This window comes from Coffea arabica, chromosome 7c, assembly GCF_036785885.1.
Source record: "Coffea arabica cultivar ET-39 chromosome 7c, Coffea Arabica ET-39 HiFi, whole genome shotgun sequence".
NCBI lineage: Eukaryota > Viridiplantae > Streptophyta > Magnoliopsida > Gentianales > Rubiaceae > Coffea > Coffea arabica.
In genome coordinates, this window is record NC_092322.1 from 20,215,369 (window position 1) to 20,232,715 (window position 17,347).

The 17,347-nt window shown below is 34.9% G+C and overlaps 1 protein-coding gene and 1 long non-coding RNA gene across 2 annotated transcripts; one reads left to right on the forward strand and one right to left on the reverse strand.

Moving 5' to 3' along the window:
* Positions 1-2,138: 2,138 nt before the first annotated feature.
* Positions 2,139-4,261, reverse strand: LOC113698966 (uncharacterized). Its single transcript, XR_003450327.2, has 4 exons — positions 4,087-4,261; positions 2,932-2,994; positions 2,464-2,746; positions 2,139-2,293 (listed from the first exon to the last, which is right to left on the reverse strand). It is a non-coding gene; the product is annotated as an uncharacterized lncRNA (long non-coding RNA).
* Positions 4,262-13,435: 9,174 nt separating this feature from the next.
* LOC113699716 (putative late blight resistance protein homolog R1A-3) lies at positions 13,436-17,152 on the forward strand. The gene has a single exon (XM_027220073.1). It carries the CDS (start codon positions 13,436-13,438, stop codon positions 17,150-17,152), a length of 3,717 nt encoding a protein of 1,238 aa, XP_027075874.1.
* The last annotated feature ends 195 nt before the right edge of the window (positions 17,153-17,347 follow it).

Genomic DNA, 17,347 nt, shown 5'->3' on the forward strand with positions numbered 1-17,347 from the left:
GTTTCCCCTTCTAAGCTTGTACACTTGAGTAGAAGTCGAGGGCAAGTCTTTTGATTGGAAAATCACTCTTGATATTAAAATTTATTGAGAGAATAAATGTATGAACTTATTAGATATTCATTGACTACCATTCTTTTGAGATTTGTACCGCACTTTATTTAATTATACTATTTAGTACTTTTTAAATTTAGTCTAGTTTAATGTTGGCTTGTATTCTTGAGCAGGACTTGAGAATATGACAGATGTTACGTGACAGGTGCGTGTGGGTTAGGGGCGTGATAATCTCTTTATGGTCTTAACCTTGTTCAGCCTTCAGAAAGCCAATCAAATACCAATGTTATATATATATATATATATAAGATACTAGCCTATATTTAACTATTGACAAATACCAATGTTCTACATATATATATTTCACTTTAAAACAAAGAAAATGAAAAGTGAAATATATACATATTAAAACATTGGTATAATTCAATGGTTAAATATAATTTTTTATTTTTTTGGTAAATAAGTATTCTAATTTTTGTAATAATTTCTTTTAAAAAATGGAGACAAAATATACATGAAAAGTACTTTCTTTCATTTTTATTCTTGTTCTCTATTAATAAATCCTTTTAATGTTTAAGTATATATTAGTATTTTTTTTTGAAAAATATTTCAATTGCACATATTATCATAACTACAAACTTTATTTAATAAAACATTTATGTAATTACTATGATTATATACATCTACAATTGTATCACAATTTTCTACAATATTCTTTATTTAAAAAGATATAATAACACCATTGCCCAATGATAAAACTATTAAAATATTATGTATACGAGGGCTTGAATGCCTTTTCACACATCTCATAAATAAAATCTAATCCACTTGTTCGACCTTTTGGCAATAGGGGGCAATTTGTATGTTTTTTTATTACAGGGGGCAATTTGTGATTAAGGCTATTGAAAAAGAATAATTTTTCTTCGTTGATTAGCAATGTGGACTACGGTAGATATTGATATACACTTTAATGTTTGTCAATGTTCACTTTTGATAAAACACTATGGTAAAATAGAGAAATCATTAAAAGATTTTTATGTAAGGACAATGAAATATCACATGATTGCAATTTTTTTGATGTAGCATAACCAATTGAATAACTCGACTTCAATTTGAGGCAAAATAGACACTTTTCCTATACAGAATGAGGTACTTTACATGCACGTTAGGGTACATTTTTATACAAGTACTTTTCTTACAGTAGTTAATTAATGATAAAAAAAAATTCAAGTGGATGGCTGAATATAATTATACATTTTTGAAATAAAAAATTTGCAAGAAACAAAGCTCATAATAATCACTAACTAATTTTTTAAATTTACTATGCCAGTCAGTGAATTTGAGATCAAAGAAGCATTTAATTATCCATAATTTAACAAATACAATATATCTGAAGAATTGTGAATAGATTTGAAAAATATAAGAAATTTCAAAATTGTTTTCTAATAGATAAATCGCCGCAACTCCCTTCTATGCAAATTACAATCACAACTTAGATAATCATTAACAATTGACTGATTAGTGTTTAATGTTGGATTTGAATTTGGGAAACGCTTGTGCACATTATATATATTCACCAGAGTGCACATTCATATTCACTAAATTACGCTTATGGAATTTACTCATTTATGTTCATTAGAGTGCGCACATATATGAAAAAAATTATCCAATTTAGGCGATATTGAATTATGCTTCCGTGACTGTCAGAATTTGCACATCTTTAACAAACTTCAGCCCATGTCAAAATTCAAGAAAAAATTACTATAATTTAAATAAGAACTGGATCTTGCTTATGAAAATCAATCACGCCAATTAAAAGCTTTCAGCTACTGAAATTTGAATGAGGACAAAATCCCAGGTAAGAGAAACAGAATTTCGTCTGTTTGTCTGGAAAGCAGTCCATTTCGACTAGAACTAAAGTTTCCATTTAGGAAAGTTCAAAAATTGGATAACTTTGTACAACAATTATTGACCTCTGAAATTTCCCTGTGTGACGATTCCACCTCTCCCTAGGACGAACCCAAAGGTTTGGCGGATTACCTACCCAACTCTCGTCGGGACTCACTCACTAGCATTGTCGAAAATAATAAGGTTCTCAAATCAACCATAATTCAACTTCATTTACAAGCCAAAAGTGAAACGTAGCTTTACATTGCCAAATATCCCAAATGTATTAAATCCATAAAAGTACAAGGAACTTATACACACTAGATCACGTTTAGTTGCTCCAGACCTCCACTTTCTGTAAGGAAAACAAAAACTAAAGGAATGAGCTAAAAGTCCATTGAGGTTCCTAAACAAGCAATCAGGTAGGGAAACCATGGAAACATTACATTTAACAATTTGCATGCTTTGCAGAGTAATATCCAGTCATTCAAGAAATAAACTTTCAATCATTGAAAGGATACGTACCCACTTGGATCCATTCATTCAAGTCATTCATTCATTCATTCGCCAACCATTTTCCTTATCCCTCCAACATTAGAAAACATTTACAAGTGAAAACTCCTTCAGTGTTCTTGTCATTCATTCATTGATATCATTGCATTGAATTCATTGGCCAGTTCTCCACCAGATTTCATGGTAATACTCGAGTATACCAAACACTGTCCCAGGGTCACCAGCCGCCCGACCGAGTCCGCTTCTGGCTCGAATCGAGTGGCAACGAAGGGCAAGGGCCCAGTTCAGCCAAAGGCTTACATTCATGCACAAGTAACATTCAATCATTAATCATTGAAAATTTCACGTTCACTTAGGTCGAGTGCAATAAAGTACACACTCGCCTATTGAAAATCCATTTAACAATCATTTGAAAGGATTTGACATTCAAACAATCATTCACATAGTCACTTATTGTAGAAACACGCAAGGAACACTCACCTTTTAAAGTAGATCAAAGCTAAACGTTCGACTCCGGGTCGTGCTCGTTCCCACCGTTAAACCCTAAAAGTAACCAAGACAAGATGTCATGGTCCGATCATTCAAAACTTAGATTAATAAGATACTCACTTTAGCTTTAATCATGAGGCATACACCTATCTAAAATCGGCCTCTCAAAACACAAAACTCAAAGACAAACTTGAAAGCCAATTGAAGAATATCCAAATGCATTCTAGGGGTATGAAGTACACTTGTTTAAGGCCACAAAATCATCTATAATCACACCAATTAAAGTTTTCTCAAAATTTTCCAAGTTCCACTCAATTCATTTGACAAAATTTCCCAGCTTTGGCGACATTCTTTGAAAAAGTATAACTTGAGTTCCGTAGGTTGAAAAATCACAAAACTTATACCATTAGAAATAGACTCAAAGTCTAATAGACTTTAGAAGACATCTTCATAAAATTCAACTCATAGGTTAGTCAAATTTTTAGTTCAAAATCACTGCTGTCTCTTGAGCAAAACAGAACAGTCATGGTTTTTCAGGAAAATTTGTAAATTTGCTGGTATTTATAGGAGTTGAACCAACCCCTAATTTTTACACGGTTAAAATAGCTATGAGTCTAGTTTCAAATGCAATAAACGGAACTCAATTCAGATTTTTCTACACCAAGATATAACATATTTTTCAAATCTGCTCAAAGTCTCTTGCGGGAAAAATTTTCAGCAGCACTTCCCCTTATTTTCCCTAATTTCCAGCCATTTTTAAGGCTTCATTCTCACCATAAAACAGCCTCAAATCAAGCATATACATACCAGGCCACCAACTCACTAAATCAAGCATTACATAGCATATAACCATCACATACTCAAGTTGGAAAAATTAAACCCTAGGCTAGAATTTCACATCTAAAGCTGGAATATCCTATTTTGAAGATAAAATTTCATATCAAAGCTACAAATCTTCATATCTAAACTTTCATATCCAAATCAAAGTTAGAAACTCCCAATTCATGGCTGAAAAATATAAATAAAAGCTGAAAAATTCCAACAACATCACAAATCCATGAAACCAGCCACAAAACTTCCATAGTCAAGTCATATGCCCAATAAATTGCAAGAATAGAAAGAGAAGCAAGTTCCTTAGCTTCATACATTCAAACCTCCAAGGAAAAATACAAAACAAGGGCTTTCTTTCTCAAGTAACTCCACCAAAAGCTTCCCTTCAAGCTCAACTCAAGAGTAATCGCTGTGGTTTAGGGTTGGTGTTTGGATTTTTCACAAATCAAGATGGAATTTGGAAGTTTTTTCTCTCTTTTTTTTCTCTCAATTTTGGCCATAAGGAAGGAGAAATGAAGGAAAAATTTTTTGGTCAATTGCAAGATAAAGACTAATGGAAGTCTTAGTCAAAGAAAGCTTCCTACGTTGACACTGGTCATCTCTTGGTTCCATTCCTATCTCTTTGTCTTTCTTATCCTCTAATTGCTAGTTTATGCTCCTCTAATATACTTTTAACACTTCTAATCATATACTCCTTCTAGTACCACACTTGTTCTCATTCATCAAATATAACACACACATCTCACTAGTCGGTCAAACTACCATAATACTTTACGAAACTTAACATGCATCAAAATTATAAAAGGGAAAACAGAAAAATCTTAACTTAACCTTTAAAATTACCATCAAATTAAGACTAACAAATAAGCAAGTAAAGTGAACTAGAAGGAAGTAAAAATTAGTTTTCAAAAACAGGGAAAAATTTAAAAATAATTTTCGAGTCCTCACACCCTGTAAATGCTTCTAGTGCATCACCAATTATTCTAGAAATGGACGATCAGGGTTATGATATCAAACTTGGACAATAGATAATTGTCAATCTGGGGAGAGATATTAAGTATTGACTAACTTTCTCCCTTATCTAGTTATTAGGAAAATTAAGGCCTTGTTTGATTTGTAATTTTTTATAGAACTTTTTTTTGTTTTTTGTAAACACGTTTTTTAATGACTGCTTTTAAGTCACATATATTAAATTGTTACAGTATATTTTTCTATAAAAATTCCAAAAAATAACAATCCAAACAGAACCAAAATTTGAATGAATGTAAGATGGATCTTTTGTGAAAAGTTAGCGGCGGTAGGTTAAGGGTGGTGAATGAGGGAACGGGAGAAGGTATTCATTTTGGTAGAAATTCAACGAGTTTTTCCACCTGGACATTTTGGTACGTAATTTAAGCCAAATCTTATTACATTTAATATTGGTTGAATAGTTGCACACCATTTTTGAATCTTATACCCACTTTATGAACTTTTGAAAAGTTCACACGATTTTTGAATATTGATGCTTTCGGTTTTCATATCCTAAATTCTCTCAACTATTTAAGATGACGGGGCAATATTTTGTTAAGGGGTGTTTTATTTCTTTAGTTTTTACTTTTTCATCAGGAAAATTCAATGTTGGGATAATATCTTGTATTTAGTCACGGTATTTTTTCATTATTTTCTGGCAAATAATTGCTAGTTTACTAGGGAAGCTCTTGTCGCAAAGATGATTTTAGCAATTCAGCACTTGATGATGGCTTTTATGCTATCTAATTGCCTAGTTTTCTGCCCGCACTAGTAGTATAAAAGGATAATCAATTCCTTTTGACAAGAGAATTACAATTAAAGTTTATTTTATTGCTAAATTGGCAGGATTTGTCCGGTGAATTCGTGTTTGAATTTTTTAAGAAATGATACATGAATATCCGTAGTCTCAATGGGTATAATTTATTAGAGTTATATGTCTTCATTTTTAGGTGTTCTTAAGCTCCTAATTAAGTTGGAGTTCACAAGGACAGAGCTGGTATTCATGGAAAAATACTTTACGATGTTAGTATGAGCAGTTCTGAAGATGGTATTTGCATGTTAAATTTTATGGACCATTGAGGCCTCAATAATGGATCCCTTGAAGACCTATGCAAGGTAAATATGCTACGTGTCTATATCAAAGGGAATGTTTAGAAATGGATTTGAAACAATCCACGGTAGAGTCGCTGTATTGCAACTAGAGAAATCATTAATCCTATTCTATACAACTAAAGTGTGACTAAATTCACACAAAGAAATGGATGATTCTTTGAGAATAATGTTTTCGTGCACTGTCAGTGTATGCACAAATGATATTTTTTTATGCAATATCAATATTCAACATGGATACAGTACAAATTTTTGTTTTCGCAAATACTACAATAACTAGTACCTCTTCAAAAAAAAAAAAGGGGAAGTCTTGAAATTTTTTTCTAGTATGTGTGCTCTTTGATTTTATAAATCCAAAAAAAAAAAAGAAGCAAAACGTCCAACCTAACATCTACCTACCTTGTATTCTTCCTTTTGTACCTAAATTAATTCCATCCTATTGTCCTCAAAAGAAATACGGGGTTAGAATTTCCTTTGGGTAAATAGCAAAACAAATAATCCATTTTTCTAATGGTTATTTGCTTAATATCTACTAGTGGACTGCTTAAATGGCCAAGGCATTTTAGTATTTACCTTGGTATCTTGTCATGTTTGCATCATTTCAATAATGTTATAGTCTTTTCTCGTTCTGGACTTCTTGGAAGCAACTAGGTTAATAAACCGATCTTCTACAGTGTCCTCCTCTTTGTTATTGCTTTGTGAGCTACTTGCACTCTTATTTAGAGAAGATATTTTAATATTGCACATGTATACATTGATAATGTATTAAAAAAATTTGTTATTTTTCTTTATTTTCCACTTTTTCTCTACTTCGTTTATCTAATAAATCTCATGCTCCTAATTCTTCATTAAAAAAAAATCTCGTCATGCAAAGCAAACACCAGACTATGTCTTTCCTATCTCATCCACCACAGTCACAAAATCATTTAAGTATGCTACCATTTATACGTAACATCCACCTATACGTGTCCCATGGAACAGGTGGTTATACAGACAGGATGCACTGAACATTTATATGTATTGGCTAACTTTTATTTTTATATCTATACTCCATATAAAAGTGTGTTAAAAGATTTACATTTGGGTGTTTCTTACATTTTTGAACTACTTATTTTGCCCTTAACTAAAGCACAAACACCAGTGTAAAGGCAACGTATTGGCATGTGATCATCCATTTGGCAATGTCCTAAAACAATACTATTAGTTAATACCTGTAATATAGAAAATTTTCATGTACCGTTGGATTGTTTGTGTCTTCGAGATCTTGGAATTGTCACCTGTCTGTTTGTGCCTTGTATAAGTTTAGAATTTGATTTACTTCCTAAATAATAAAATTTAGTTGGTGACAAATTCTATCAAGAACGCACGATAGAAAAAAGTCAAAATGGAGAATCTTTAGGTAGGTACCAAAGAAGAATCATGGTACTGTTTGTAGAGCTGTTAATCGAACCGAGCAGCTTGTGAGCCGAGCTCGACCCGGCTCGATAAGAGCTTGGCTCGGCTCGTTTAAAAAGACAAACAATCCAAGCTCGAGCTCTACTCAGTACTCGTTTAAGCTCGTTAGGTTCGAAGAGTAGGGGCATTTTCGTCATTTCAATGTATATATGGTACTCTAAGTTATCTCCCGTCTCCGTCTGTAGCCATAATTTTCTTTCCTCTTCTGGTTTTACGTTTTCCCGTCCCACGGCCGTCACCCTCCAGCCGCACCCCGCAGCCTCCATTCATATGCCGCACCCGGCAGCTTTTCGAGGAGAGAAACAATGCCGATGAAGGTGAAGGGATGGATTTATTGTGGGAGACGTACGAGGTGGAATCGACTAAGAGCAAGGCAAACAGCAAGATGAGCAAGAAGAAGAGTTACAAGAAGAATACGAAAGCAAGCATCGTGAATGCGAAGATATCAGCTGCGATGGGCACGATGAGGAGAAGGAGTCAGATGGGCAGTTTTGTTGCTTGCAAGCCCTTAAGTTGTCAGCAGGAAGGGTGAATTTGGGAATGGCAAGGCCTAATCTTGTTAAGATATTTAAAGCCATTAAAGGAATTGGGTGGCTGCATAATCTGAGCAGGCATAGCAAGAAGGTGCACAGTGGAGACAGATTCTAATTTACTTCCTACACTGATACTAGTCGTTAATTGGTGGTAGCATCAAGTAGCAGCGAGATTGTTCTACTATTTAGTTTCTTTGAATATTTATTTCTTGCTAGTATACAGTTTATATCTTTTAGCTCCCATGCCAATTGTTAATAACAAAATCTTGTGCTCTATGATTTCTTCAAGTTATGGATGAAAAAGCAGCAGATTCTTGACCGCATTAGCTCTAGTATGATGTCCACGATAAACACTAAGTGGACAAAGGGAAGTGAAGTTAAATCTTTGGAGCCTCGGCTCCAGTTTTTCGCGAGCTCGAGCTCGAGCTTCGAGCTCGATGAGCTCGGCTCGATTTCAAACTCGAGTTTGAGCCCGAGCTCGAGTTTTCTATCAGTATATCGAGTCGATCTCGAACGCCTTATAAAACTCGAATTACTAATCGAGCGAGTTCGAGCTAGCTCGATTAGAGGTTCGAATCGAGTTCGATTATCCTATGCTCAAGCTCGACTCGTCTCGTTTAACAACTCTAACTGTTTGGGAAAAATTTTGTGGAGGAGAAGAATACACGATTTGAAAAGCCATAGTTTTGATTCTTTGGGCATTAATTGTAAAGAATTATGAGTCCAATAAGCACTTCTAACTTGGATCATTATATCTTATGCACTTTAATGAAACTTCATGAGGTTGATTCATATTAGAAAGGAAAATAATTTGAAAAAAAAAAAAGAAATAGCCACAATCTTCCCTCTTCAAACCATGAACCATAGTGATGATGAAGCATGTAACTTAAAATCACACGTTAATATTGTATGAGTTTCTTGTGATTTTTTTTTATTGACTACATATCTTCAGGAAAAATTTATATCACTTATTAGACTTACATGTAATAAATACTTCAAAATTTTCAGCAAGATGTTATTATTATTTTTTTTTTTGGCAAAACTACGCAATAATATCTATTATCTTTATATAATTTTTTTTAGTTAACATATGAACAATTTTGGCTTAATACATACTTTCATGCTATGTGATAGCTCATTGCACTTACCCCTTCTAATCAGGATTTTACACATATATGTTTACCTGCAAGAGTTCTTTTTAATATGCACAACATTCTAGACTAGGAAGATATGACTGATTATGTTAATTGTTAAAGGTATTGGGTAGCATTTTCCTTTCTCATTTTCTTGTTTCTTTAGGTGCTAAACTTATTTGTTTTTAGTACCTAAAGAAACAAGAAGCTAAACTTATTGCAACTTGTTGCCCATGAAATGCGAAAGCTTAACTTCAAATTTTAAGAAGAAAACAAATAATAAAATAGTTTAATATATAATGGAAGCAATACATTCACAAAGTTAACATAGCTCTGAAATAGGAAAATTTTGACATTATTGGCTTGTTAAAGAAATGGAGGCAGAAAAAAATGTGCATGTATTATATGTCAAAGAAAGAAATAAAACTATGACAACCGTTAAGAATGAATTTTCTCCAGTACCTACATTGCTGAGCCAGAGAAACACAATGGAGGAAATGACTACTTAAATATGACATAGATCCAAGTCAACTTCTCGAAAGTGAAATAGTATAAGAAAATATATACAATAAGAAAACACGACCCTTAGATTTACTCAAGCAAATTGCATGCTCAGGTTTAAAAATTTGGCAATCATAGTACTGGTTTTATAATTGACCTCCTATAAATTATATCTTGGATTAGTTCTATTGTTTCTTTTTTCTAGTATGGATTAAAAATGTAAATTAATGTATACTTAATCTTTTTTGCTAAATAATTTCCTCAAATGTCATTTCATTAATACTAGCTTTAGTGATGTATTTGTTACTCTTAGAATGATTAATAATATACTTATTGATAAAAAATGTACATTAAATGTGGGCATGGTAGTAGATTGGTAAACTAACTACCCTCTTGCAAAGGAAACAAGTTCATAATCTAGGACGATCACAAAAAAAAAAGACCTTATCTTATAGAATAGAGGGAATAACTATTTACTGCTTTAGTATTATAATAATTCCCTACGTTCCACTTTAATAGTTATGCTTTCTATTTTTATCCGTTTTAAATTGTAATCCACTTTCTAACTGAAGAATATAATTAACTTTTAACTTCTTTAGAATACCTTTATTTAATGTACTTTGTTATCAGTAAGTCTAATCTATCTTATTCAATAATTACTCTAATTCATGCCTTAAATAGTACAACTTTCATTAATATTATTGTTGTAATTAATATAAAAATATAATGATTGATCATACTCCTAATATTAACGTAAGGATATTAATAAAGTTACTCTTTCAATAATTGTTTTAGTATTATAACTATTTTGCAATCTTTGTAGATATTATTGAAAATGAACAGCACGTATTATAAATCATTTACTACTTTAGTGCCTGGATTTGCCTCGAATTCGTTTCTATGCGGTGTAAAAATGTCCATTACCTGGAAATGCAACTTGGCCGACAGTTGGCAAAATTTCCCTCCCCAGGGTAGGGACCTGAGGTTGCAACAAGAAAAGAACAACTCTGGTCCAGAGTGAATGCCGTTGTGGGTTGCCATCTCACATCCCACATCAGTTCTTGGGGGTGTTGGGTTTGGATTTGTAAGTCTCCGGGAGGATCTCAAAAGTTGCCAGACTTTTGAAGTTTCTTCTGGGATCTAGGTTTATAAAAGTCGAATTTCTAACTTTTATTAGAAAAGGTCATGAGGCAAATTCCTGCAAGGGTAGTTATACTGGGTTTCATGGGGGGTCTTTACTTCTTAACAGCAGCGGGTTTACTGGCTTGCCCTTGTGGGGTTGCCATCTCACATCGGTTCTAGGGGGAGGGGTTGGATTTGGGTTTATAAGTCCTTGGGAAGATCTCAAAAGTTACCGGCTTTTGAGATTTCTTCTGGGATCTAGATTTATAAAAATCGAATTTCTAACTTCTATTAGAAAAGGTCAAGAGAAGGGGGTGGTCCTAGAGTGAATGGAAGATACAATCATGCAGCTAAAATATTTCTTGATACATTTTCAATATTTTTTTAATTAAATATATATATTTTATATATTAAATCAGGCAAGTTGCCCAACTGGAGCCAGCACGGTACCTAATGATAAAATATGATAGAAGCAAACACCAGAATATGTCTTTCGTGTTGCATCCGTCTCGCTAGTATAGGCTAACTTCTAGTTTTCTATATGGACTAAAAAATGTAAGCTAACTTATAATTAGTGCAATCATTTTTGCTTACTAATTTCCTCATATTTCCTTTGGCTAATACTAGTTTTGGTGTTGTATTGAATCTATTGATTACTCCCTACCGCCTAAAGTTTCCACCATTAGAAGAAGAAGCTGCAACAAGGAAAGAAGAAAGAGTCTCGCCGACAATATTTGACTAAGTTTAGTCGAGGTACAAATCCGAAGGGGTAAAATATACCCAGGAGTGCTATTTTGATGGTAAATTATTTCAGATAATATTTCGTTTATATTATAAATATATCTTTTAATTCATTTTTTTATATTTTTAATTATTTTTTTATTTCATGTATATCAAATTATAAAAATTGTTATAGTAATTATTCCAAATAATATTTTAAATAATACTCTATGATCATAAAATTTTCTCATTATTTGAAAACCCCTGTAGAACCCCATTGTGTTTTGGACTAATTTAGAAAATATTTTATGTTCGTTTTTCAATCACTTTCTTGATGCATTTTTCAATCACTTTTTGATTTTACATATATTAAATCATAATAGTGTACAGTATATGTTTTATAAAAAAAATTCAAAAAACTTAGACCAACACCTGGCAATCAACCAATGGGTTTATGCAGTCACGAAGAAATAATCGTGCAAGGAAAAAGAAGAACAGAAAATGCACCTCTTTAGATTCTTGTTAGTCTCCCAAATTTTGGACGCATGAAAAATTTTGGCTATAGACTTTTTTTCTGTGGGATTTGTTAAAGAAGGACATTCCAAAATATTCGTTTTAAACTGATCCAAAATGATTGAATTTCTGAAACGTTTGATCGATTTAGTGAAGTAAATAGATTCCGAAAGGTAGGAACTAGGATCTGTCAGGTGAGTTTTGTGTGGATTTTTAACAAATGTTACCTTAATATGTCTAGAGTTTTAGGTGCCCTCAAACTTCTAATTGAGTTGGCATTGGCAAGGATAATGATCGTATTGATGAAAAAATAGTTGAAGATATTAATATAATATGAGCAGTTTTGACTGTAGTGTTTGCATTCTGGTAAAAATTATTTACAGTTTTTGTAGGTATCGAAAATGAACAGCAAGTATTATGAAACATTTAGGGTTTGTTTGTTTGGACTGAAAATCTTTTCCAGAAAATATTTTCTTCAATTTCTGGTGTTTGGCTGCAAAAGAGGTCAGGAAAATTTTTTCTGGTCGAAAATCTTTTACATAACTTGGTGTAAAATGACTTCCGGAATTAAGATACGGAAGTTAATTTCCGACAACTATCGCGACTTATCAGTTTCCTCGGCACTTGGCTATTGTACAAAGCCATCAAGCACTATACCACAGAGATCAAATCAAGAGCTATGTTCCTGCACTTGCTTCTGCAAATCCCACAACTTTGCACCTCTTGAAGCTCTCCTCTTTCTCATGTTCCTCTCTACTGTTCCCATTTTCTTGCGCCACACAAACACATTTATGGATTATACAACTCTAGAGTCTAGATCTAGATTGGGCTTGCATTGAGAAGTTTTGAAGAAAGGAAAAAAAAGTGAAGCCAATGGAGGCAGCAGGAACATTTTTAGAAGAAGAGTTAATACAATAAACATCAAATTTCAATTGCTAATTTCTTATAATGGTTCAATCAGCTGTAGGCATATAATATAAACTTTTTATTACAATGGCACTCAACTGGCTTGGGGAGATTGTGAATTCCTGTTCTGGTCTTTGATTTATTTTTTGAGACTTGAAAGGATTTGGATTGGGGATTGTTTGTGGTGGCTGATGAGGTGGGTAGAGATAATGATAATTAGTAGCAACAATTAGCAAAAGAGAAATCTGAGAACGATATTATCGTTGGAGGATTTTAATTTTTTTTTAGAACATTTTCTTAAAATTGCACCAAACACCAGAAAATGAAGGAAAAATTAGATATTTTCCAGAAAAGAATTTTCATTGAAAATATTTTCTTAGGAAAAATATTCTACATTGAAACAAACAGACCCTTACTGCTTTAGCATCTAGACTTGGCATCGTTTACTTGGAAACGCACTTCGGCCGAAAGTAGACAAAAGCTGACCCCTTTAGGCCCCAGGAAAGGGCCCCTATTGTATCCACAGGCCAGGCCAGGCCAGGAAAATTAGGAGTCTTGCCGACAACATTTGACCATTTTCATGTCATGAGAAAGTTGTAAACCTTGAACTAATGTTTTATTCAAGATACAAATTTGATCTCAGAGTGAATAGAAGATACAATAATGGAGATATCCTGCAGCAGTAGCCGTAGTTGCTTCGAGCTCGCTCTAGACTATCTTCGCTGCTTGCATGATACCACCAAAGGGTGCGGGTATCGTATCTCGAAGCTGGAGATGGGGGTGAGACTATTACAAAGCTTTGATCTGTATCTGACAAAGTGTAGGAGGCGGAGGAGGAACCATGAAACCTGTTTGGAACAAGATGAGGAGGAGAAGGATGTTACGTCTTCCAGAATTCAAGATCTGATTATCAGGAGAATGCAAAATCTTGAATTTGCTTGCAGCGGATCGCCTGATTCGACTCGCATTGCAAGTGAGCTCACCATGTTTCTGAAAGCAATCAAGTTGTTTTTCGAAACAGATATCAACGAATCATGCATCAACTATCTGCTGGACTGTTATTGGCTGCGAGATCCAGAGCTAGTTATTGATTTCATCGATTCTGTTTCCGAGAATCTGAAGGAAATTAACAATTTCAATTTCAAACGCCTTGACGAGCAGCTAATGTTCTTGAAGAGTTTCATTCGCTTTGCTATGCTTCGTGGTGTCGAGGGTCAGCAATTGATAGATCTCTTGATTCATACTGAAGTGGCGTCTATCAACGCATTACGCCTGGCTTCTATATGGTTCTCTGAGGGTATCAGATATAATGATCCTGAAGCAAAAGTTCAAATTTCACGGCTAATAAGTGAGAAGATTAATCCCACTGAGCCCCAAGTCCTAGAAACTTACATCCATGTCTTGACTGCTTCAAAGTTATCAATATCATCAGACACTTCAGCTCTGGAGAAGAGTAAGCAAACAGTAGCTGACTTTATGGATCGTCTCGTTCAGAATACTGCGGAGCTACTACAACCTTGTACCAGTACTCCAGTCCCGATTATGAATCAAATGCTCAAAATTGTTGAGGGGCTAAGATTCCTGACAATCCTTCTTGGTGATCAGGAGAAGTTCAAAGAGCTATGGCATGAAATGAAGAATATTATTGGAGTTGTGGCCTGTGATGCAGCGGTTGTAATTTTCTCTCTTTCTGTGAATCAAATCGAAGAAGGCTTGGCCAAGGAAACCGATCTTGCTCTTTTTCATTTGCTCAAAGTGCTCAAGCTTATCAGGGCAGAATTTACACAGGTCTATCCACTAACATCAGTATCGGGATTTGGTTTTCCTAGGACCAATGAATTGGGCTCTATTGATTTTTTCCTAACAAATCTGAAGGAACTGGCAAGGCATGATGAAATTAATGATTCAATCGCTTCCCCAGTGGATAAAATCCAGACAATCCTGAAAGATTTTGAATTTTTAAGATCTTTCTTGGAGAAAATCAAGGAGCAGCGCAATCAGAACGAAAAACTTCAAGTTTTCTGGAGTCATGTTATGGAGATTGCATATAAAGCAGAGTTTGTGATTGACTCGACACTTGTTGGTGATAGACGTGAATATTGTTTGGATGATGTTGCCAGAGACATCAATGTTCTGAAGATTGAGGCTCAAGAGATCTATGATAGCATAAGCTATGTTGGTGAAACCACCAAGGGAGTTACCAAGACTTTCACTCGCGTGCCGTCACAAGTTCCTGTCGCCACGTACAATGAAGATCTGGTGCCTCTCGACGACGAGGTGAAAACTATCACTGATAGTCTTACAAGAGGAGGATCAAGGCAGTTGGATGTTGTTTCCATCGTGGGTATGCCTGGGATTGGTAAGACCACATTAGCCAATATAGTTTACAATTCTCCATCAGTAATGTTGCATTTCAATCTTCGTGCTTGGTGCACTGTTTCTCAAGCATATAGTATGCACAACATGTTAGTTCAGCTATTGGGTAGTATTGATTCTGAGAAACTTGAACAATATGAAAAGATGGATGAAAATGATTTGGCTGTAAAGCTAAAACAGGTTTTGTTGAGAAATAAGTATCTCTTGGTTTTGGATGATTTGTGGGACACTAAGGCTTGGTATTTGTTGGAGAGATCATTGCCCAATGATGCCAATGGAAGCAGGATTCTCATCACGAGCAGATTGCAGAATTTGTCTCTGCAATTCGAACCTAATAGCAGGGTTCACCATCTCCGCCGGCTTACCGACGAAGAGAGTTGGAATTTGCTGCAAAAAAAGCTATTTGACAAAGAAGGTTGTCCTCCAAGACTAAGTGGAGTTGCATCTCAAATAGCAAAATCTTGTAGGGGCTTACCTCTCACAATTGTCCTTGTTACTGGAATTCTTGCTAGTACTGCAAAGGACTGCTGGGAAGAAGTTGCAAAGAGTCTAACTTCCAGTATTGTCCTTGATGAAGAATACTGCATGAAGACGCTTGAGTTGAGTTACAATCATTTACCGGATGATTTGAAGCCATGCCTTCTTTACTTTGGTGCATTTCAAGAAGATAAAAATGTTCCTGTCCGAAAGTTGTTATGGCTCTGGATCTCTGAAGGCTTCATGCGGAAGACTGAAGAAAAGAGCTTAAAGGATGTGGCAGATGACTATTTGAAGGATCTGGTTGATAGAAGTTTAGTCATGGTTTCCGAACAAAGAACTATGGGTGGTGCCAAAGCCTGCCGACTTCACGATTTGGTACACGAGTTTTGTGTGAAAAAAGCCAAAGAAGAAAACTTTCTACATGTTTTGCATAGTCAGAATGGTCCTTTTGTTCTTACTAGCCCAAGCAACCTCCACCGAGTTTGTAATCCAATGAATGGGGAGTTAATGCTAGAATTTTCCAATGTACGCAGTTTGTTATTGTTTAAGGGGGATGATTTGGGGTTTTGGTTACCTGAACTTCTAAGAGTGTTGGATTTGGGGGAATTGGAGTTTGTTGCACATTTTCCAATGGAAGTATTTTCGCTTGCTCACTTGAGATACTTGGCTCTTCGTACTAGAGGAGTAAATTTCATCCCAGCTGCAATAGCTAACCTCTCAAGGTTACAAACTTTTCTGCTACGAGGAAACAAAGCTGATTGTTTGTTACCCAATACTATCTGGAACATCAAGACATTGAGGCATCTATGGACTACAGATCCTGATACTGGTTTTATGTTTCCTGTTGAAAATCTTGAAGTATCCCCAGGTTTAGATCATTTAGACAGTTTAAGCCTTGCCATTGATCCCTCCTCTCAAAGCTTGCAAAAGATACTGACAAAGTTACCAAACATCCGCAGGCTAAGATGTACGATGACGGAATCAAGAGAAGAACCTACGGGAACTGGAGATGGGATTCTCGTGTTTGACTGTTTGAGTCAACTAGAATCACTTACTCTGTGTTTCTGTCATGGATATAGATTTAAATTCCCATTGAATTTGAAGAAGTTGACACTCCTAGCGATTGATCCGCCATGGAGTGAAATCTCAACAATTGGAAAGTTGCCCAAGCTTGAAGTGCTTAAATTACTCTCTTATTATTACAGCTCCCCTGGGGAAGAATGGGAAATGAAAGAAGAGGAGTTCCCTAAGCTCCGAGTCTTGAAATTGAGAGGCTTGCGGGACTTTCGCAGCTGGACTGCATCTTCTGATAATTTTCCCCGTCTTGAGAAATTGGTTGTGCACGATTGTGAGAATTTGGAAGAGGTGCCTTCCTGCTTAGGGGAATGTCTGACTCTTGAAATGATTGAGGTGAAACGATGTCGCCAGTCTGTTGTAAGTTCAGTGAAGCAAATTCAACAAGAACAGATAGATATGGGGAATGAAGTGCTAAAGATCTTAATCGAAAAGTGTGTTGATACTTGATGCACGGAATTCCAGCAAAGAAGAAGAAGAAGAGTCAAGTCCCTCAGAAACAGAGTCAATGCCCCCACAACAAGGAGTCTAATTCGAGCTTCTTGAAAGCAATTCTGGAGCTTCCCTTTTTTGTTTTTTTTTTTTTTGTTTTTTGACTTGAAGTTGAGGCTTCTTTAATTCTGGAGCTTCTTTAATTCTGCTACA

What these genes read in the sequence shown, in the direction of transcription:
- LOC113699716 (XM_027220073.1), top strand. Translation starts at nt 13,436, where the DNA reads ATGGAGATATCCTGCAGCAGTAGCCGTAGTTGCTTCGAGCTCGCTCTA.